General features: G+C 30.5%; 1 protein-coding gene across 1 annotated transcript; it reads right to left on the bottom strand.

Annotated features, from left to right (window-relative positions):
- Positions 1–1,926: 1,926 nt before the first annotated feature.
- Positions 1,927–2,962, bottom strand: LOC150027595 (uncharacterized). Its single transcript, XM_090302622.1, has 2 exons — positions 2,612–2,962; positions 1,927–2,508 (listed from the first exon to the last, which is right to left on the bottom strand). Exons 1-2 carry the CDS (start codon positions 2,876–2,878, stop codon positions 2,032–2,034), a joined length of 744 nt encoding a protein of 247 aa, XP_090158748.1. The 5' UTR covers positions 2,879–2,962; the 3' UTR covers positions 1,927–2,031.
- Between the last annotated feature and the right edge of the window lie 4,151 nt (positions 2,963–7,113).

The raw sequence follows: 7,113 nt of genomic DNA, 5'->3' as shown, positions 1-7,113 counted from the left end.
GAGTCCAAATTCCCGTGTACTTACGGACGAAAGAAAATAAAATTTATTCGACCTAGGTACATCAATCATAGAATACATAATAAAAAATTTAAAAAATTGGTAAGAATTTGAAAGTGACTTTTAATTTTGCTATAGATTATTTGACGTGTTTCATTATGTTTAAGCATAAAATTTATAAAAAAACTTATTTCAATGAATTAAATTTGGACGATTGAATTTTTTATTTTTTATAAATCATACTTATAGTACAGTTGCTATGATGGATGATGAAGAGTCATGTGCGAGGAATAATGAAGAACCGCGTGAATAACCTTTTTCAATCGCAAAGGCAAGTAGTTGTGGAATTCTATCCGTAAACAGAGAAGGAAAAAAAAAGGGGAAGAACTGAACCTTAATCGAAAGGGAAAGAAAATAATGATTGAGATAAGAAAGAGAATTGAATTGAATTTGATTATGTTAGTATTTGGTAACTACATGAATGCATATATATAAAGAAAGAAAGGCAGTAAAAGAGCAGGTCAAACATATCGGTCAAAAAAGTACAAAGAACAACAAGCCCAAAAATTAAACAAAACAAACTTAACAAACTTTATCAACTTAAAATACGCATTTGATAGAGGTTAATTTTTGTGGTCTAATATAACTTTCTTACACAAACGATAAATTAATTAAAAAAATAGTTTATGTAGTTTTTATTAATAAGTATACAATTCAACAGTTTTACTATATATACATAATAATAATAAATATACAATCCTTATTTATTTATTATTTTTTCGGATAAAAAAACTATATATACATAATATCATTTAAAAAATACATTACATAATTTGATGGATATATCATTTGGAATAATGATCATTAAGAATTGAAAATTTTGGAATTTATGATTTCCTGAAACAACTAAAGTATGTTTGATTGATAAAAATATTCGAGAATATTTATAAAATTTTGAAAAAAATAAAAGAATAATATATTATGTTATTAAAATATTTAATTCGTTATCAAAATAAATAATTTAATAAGAGTAATATTTTTATAATAAATTTTATTTTAATTTGGAAAAGCATGTAATTTGTTTTTGAAAAATTATTCCCATAAAACATAATTTATCAGAAATATTATGTTTTAAAAGGTAACTCAAATGGAGAAATCATATATTTTTCTTCTCAAACTATAAAAAAAGTACAAATTTTCTTTCTATTAAACACCACCTCCTGTGTTTAGTGAGCAAATTTAAGCAAACGCCACGGGTTTAAAGTCGAATATTATTGAGTTAAAAGTTCATATGCATGCAAAATTAAATCTAACGTAATTCATAAAGTTTATGATACTTAAAATGAGTATCATACAAGTAACCTTTCTACCTAATTTGATCATTAAGTACGTTAGACACAATCAATTTTCTCATTAAAAAATGAAAAATTTATAAAAACAATCAAAGTTGATTCATAATATTATAATTTAATAAGATAAGAATTCCTAATTTACTATTAAAATACCCATACAAATATGCTTCAACAAGAAAAATAGTCTACAGAAATTAAAATTAAGTTGCTGCACATTATTAGAACAAATATTCTGTTTTTTCCAAAATTATATTAATAGTGTTCCACAAGACCTTGATTACTTGCCCTAACTTATCTTCATAACATAAAACTGAAAAAACCTCTTTAGTCTTCTCGTGTGATTGATTTCCTTGCTAAAGTTAAGTGAACTGAAACTGTCAACAAAAACTTATTAATTATTGCAAGATATCTTCCCATCCAATTTCGTAACTATTTTTCGACTTTTCATTTGCTAAATATACATTTATGATTCACATTTATGTTCGTATAATATGTAATTAAGATATATTAACTTTCATTTGTAAATATTATAATGCATGTCAAATAAAAATGGATTAAATATATGGACATGCCGTATTTGTAGAGTATCTAACAATTTATTTTGTGTATTGACTATGAAAATATTGAGTTTTCCTTGAAGAACAAAAAAAGGAGAACCCTGACGTAAAAGATTCAATGCCCATTAGGAACGTTCCTTATTCCGATTACTCCTTCCACTACGGTCTCTACGGCTATTCTTGTAGGCTTTGGATTCTACGCTCCGCAACTTGGGAACCTCTTCTGGCCAACAACAACTTGCATTCCAAAGCGAGAAAAAACATAACAACAACGATGTCCAAATAATAACGTTAATCTTACCCCAAAAAACCGTAACTACTAAGCTAACGAAAACCCAGTATATTCCTACGCACTGAAACTTCTTTTGCTTCTGTTCCTGCTCTTTATCAAACTCAGATATTTTCTTTGATTCAGATACGGGTGAGTTTGAAGACGAAATTGTCGGGGACCATTCAGGGGGCTTGATGATTTTTTGAATTTTACTGTCCACAAAAACTTGTTTCTCATCACCGGTAGATGAACTTTCTGTGTATGGCCAATAGCCACGCTTTGATCCAAAACAAGTTTGGCTGTTCAGGTTTTTCTTGCGAGCTCTTGTATTCTGCTGGAAAAAGATATTCAAGATAATATAAATTATGTCTATGACTGCAAAAGAAAAAAAAAATATGTAGGTTTTATCTATAGAAACTAAAGAGCACACTAACCAACACGGTTTCAATCAGCATGGCTTTAATCACCTTAGAAAACGATGGTTTTGGAGGATGAGGCACAACCAAGTTCTGTGGCAACTCTTGCTCCGAAAACGTGGATTTGGTGGCTGAATTTCTTGTGTCATGTTTGTCTGCAACGGGGGTACAGGCCAAACGACGACTAGAGGAGCGATCCACGACAGCCCTAGGTTGAAGCATGGGATCCGTATCATCCACGGGACGGAAACATGTTAAGAATTTCTTCTTAGAAGCGTTTTTCATGGTTTTCCTTCTTATCTGTAACGCAGAGAAAGGAGATGAATGATGAATTAATGGGTTATGGAGAGGTATGAATGGAGTGTAAGTTGTGTTATATTGTAAGTTATATTATTGAGTGAATCCGTTGGGAGAAGACGAAAATAAAGAGGAGCACTTTGAATTAAACGAAAGATTTTGGATTTTATGGTGAATAGAATCTTGAAAGCCTGCAATGAGATGAGTGTGAGTTTGGATAATTGGACAAATTACTCTTTCAAGTTGTCTTAGTGTGTTGAGCAAAGGTGATTTCATAGGATTTGGTGAGTGAGTGAGCCATGAACAAACCAAGATAGGGCAATTTTTGAGGCTATGTAAGGGATATTATAGCAAGGATGTGATTATGACTCCCTCTTTTGGGAGAAAAATGGGAGATTTTAAAGGCAACATTATTAATTGGTTCACCTACTAAAACGTTTTGGTTTTTATTTCTATAATGTAAAGGCAATACGTTTTTTTTTTTGTATAGGGACTACTTATCTTCATTTCATTTAAGTATTCATTATGTATAGTTAGTACAAATAAAAAAAAAATTGTAATATTAAAAAGTATTTTTTTAAACTAAATCGAAATGTAAGAAATTATACAAATAAACATTTTCCTTACTTTATACAGTGTTCCTCATGGTTATTTATATAGAAGTTATTAGTATTTTATAGTCTAACCTGTGAGAAAAGGTGAAATATAGAAAAGCAAAAAGAAAAACAAATGATGGAAAAATTTGTTATATTATTATGTAAAAAATGTTAAGAATATATATACATTATTTGTGTAAAGAAAAGGACAAAAGAGAATAACAGAAAAATACCATACATATGTACACCTCATTCCCCTTTTAGAAAGATCTAGTAAAAATACAGGTAATACTGTATAATATGGACTATGTATTTCTTGTGATTGGATTGAAATTATTGATTTGTTTGGGCTGCTATGGAGCCTTCCTTTAGCCCCTCACAAGCTAGAGGTTGGAAGATGTCAAGAAGCTCCAACTTTGACAAATTGGAGTGAAACAACCATGGTGGAAGGACTTTAATAAGGATATCTGCTAATTGATGTGATGAAGAGATTGGTAGAAGATGCATGAGTCCAGTAAGTAATTTTTCACGAATAATGTGACAATCATTCTCTAAATGCTTTGTTCTTTCATGAAAGACGGGATTGTGAACAATGTATAAAGTGTTTTGGCTATCACAATAGAGGACAAGACTCTTAGTGATAAGAATTCTCAAATCATCAAGAAAGAAAGAAAGCCATCGAAGCTCACAAGTGGCAGAAGCAAGGGCCCTATACCCGACTTTTGTGGAAGATCGAGAAACAATAGATTGTTTCTTGGCTTTCCATGACACTAAAGAATTGCCAATAAAAAAATAGTAACCAGTGATGCAACGTCATGTATCAATACTTGTGGCCCAATCAACATCATTGAATCCAAAAAGTTGTGTTAATAATGACCTGCGACTAAAAAATAATCCTTTTTCGGGGCATCCTTTCAGATATCGAATTGCTCTCAAGGTAGCTTGAAAATGAGTTTGAGTTGGTGTGACCATGAATTGACTGAGTTGTTGGGGCGCAAATAAGGTCTAGTGTTGGTTAAATATATTAGATGTCCCACCAATCGTTGATATGACAAAGGGTTAGGTAAAGATTTACTAGGGTCTTGATGAAGACGCAAGGATGCATTGGAGTGGAAAAGGGTTTGCAAACCATGAGATTAGAATCCTTAATCAAGTCTGGGCAATATTTGCGTTGATAGAGAGAAACACCTTGACTGAAGTGAGCTACTTCTATTCCAAATTTTTATTTTTTAGCTGACCAAGATCCTTTATATGGAAATGAGAATGGAGAGTGACTTTAATCTTAGTACTCTCAGAAGCGCAATTTCCAGTAAGCACAATATCATCGTCATAAACACTGAGAGCAGTGAAAACAAAACCAGTATTTTTTATAAACAAACTATGACCAACATGGACTTGAGCATATCATGAAGATTACAGTAAAAAAGATATTTTTTTATACCATGTTGCTTGTTTCAGGTTGTAAAGAGATTTTTTGAGTTTGTAACATTGATTAGAAGGATAACTGCATAGTCTAGGAAGGATAACCATATAAACATCCTCTGAAATCTCTCCACAAAGATATGCATTACTGACATCAAGTTGCTGTAATTTCCAATTGTAAATGGATGCCAAGGCTAAGACGACTTTGATAGTGGTCATTTTTACAACAGGGAGAAAGTTTCTAGATAGTCAACCCCTTCAATTTGAGAGTACCATTTTGCTACCAAGAGAGCTTTGTAGTGCTCAATAGTCCCATTAGGTTTTCTTTTTATTTTGAACACCCATTTTCTAGTGTTGAGATTGACATAACCAAATGTCTTGGCCAAGTCAAAAATGTGTTTAAAGTCTCCCCAACCTGTTGAACCTCTATATTGGACATAAGCACTTGAATTGTAGAGGGACACCATGAATGATTAAAACTCCCTCTATTTCTCGACTAATTGTCATCAGATGCGGGTTATCTTCAACAAATAACTCACACTATACATTAGTATGAGTTGACTTGTTAAAGGATTTGCAACAACACAATTCCCTTTAATTCTCTCTCGAACAACCTCATAAATTGTATAAGGTGTTCCTTGAGTCTATTGTTAAGAACAAGCAATGGATTCTAACTTCTCATCAGACTACTACTGAGAACTACCAAATATTTAGTTTTTCTGAAAACTACTTTTCCATCTTATGCAAGGTGTCCTGATTACAAAATTCAACATTGATCCTCTATGGTGGTGGATCAATATAATCACAGAAGCCCCAATCACCATCAGTACCAAACACACATTTTGGGTACTCTAGTCTTCCTATGGCGTCGTCAATATATCATCCCGATCATGGGTGAAAAAACGAGCCTTGATTGGCATTCTTATCTAACGAATCCTAAAACATACTAGCAATAATTAAATATGCCCCTAACTTGACATATGAATGTCATGGAATGGAATTGAGAATGTTAGTAGGTGTATTTTTTACTTACGATTTTATTAGCAATCATTTGTGTTGACTAAGAAGTCATTTGCCCATCTAATTTTTGTGCAAGTTGCCTTCCACATCTCGTAACGAGGAGGTGGATATACATGATCAACAAACTCAAACCCTACTATCTCTATTCTAGCCTTCACGAGTCGTTGTTCCAACAATACATACCTTCCATGCCAGTAGATTTGGTGTATCATTCAACTTTTACTGTTCTTAGGCATTTATTCTTTTCTCTAGCAATGCAAATAAGAAAATAAGACTAAAAAAAATTATAAGTGAATATTTTTGTAATTATAAGAATGATCAACAATTAACTTGTCACAAAAAAGTCCATCCAACTAACAGGAAATTATATCTAGTTCTCGTCACTTATTTGGTACTTAAGAGAGGGACTCTTTTAAACTTTTTGAAAACATACTTTCATGTCAAGTTTTGAGGTCAACATTCTAATTTTGATTACGACTGCATTTATAATTTGAATTAATGTTTAAAATAATACTAAACAAATTAACATTATTATTTTTTAATTTTATAAATATAATACTTGATTATATTAAATATATAGTTAATTAATTTTATATGATCAAATCTGAATTTCATCTAGATTCTTAAATAATAATTATTTTTGTCTTGTAAATAATAATTTATTTCAAATAATAGATTATTTTCTTCATCATCGAATCTGTGACCGAATTCAGTAATCATGTGACTAAAATTAGTATTAGTAACCGATTTTAAAATCTAGCATTAAAAAAGAAAACTAGTTTTATTATTATCATTAATTTTAATTTTTTTATTTATGATTATATTATTTTTTATTACTATTATATTGTTATTAAAGTTAATATTAAGGTTTTAGTGCAGGAAGAAATTAAACCAAGGTCCACGAAATACAAGAGTTTGTAATCATTAGACCAAATGATCAAATTAGAATTATTATTATTAATTTTATTATGTTATTATTATTATTATTTTTAATATTATTATTATTAAAGACCCTTAAATGCGTCTCATGCAAATATCTTCATAATTTAAAGTTGAAATACACATATAACAAACCAGATAGGGATTCGATCTCATAAGAATGTAACTACAAGAAGTATCTATAAAAAAAGATTAGTACGTAATCCTAGTGATTAATCTCTAACTTGGAAATACCTTGGATTCAAA

Source organism: Phaseolus vulgaris, chromosome 5 (assembly GCF_051622355.1).
Source record: "Phaseolus vulgaris cultivar YP4 chromosome 5, ASM5162235v1, whole genome shotgun sequence".
Taxonomy (NCBI): domain Eukaryota; kingdom Viridiplantae; phylum Streptophyta; class Magnoliopsida; order Fabales; family Fabaceae; genus Phaseolus; species Phaseolus vulgaris.
The sequence above is the reverse complement of the archived record's forward strand: the minus strand, read 5'-3'. Positions and strand labels throughout refer to the sequence as shown.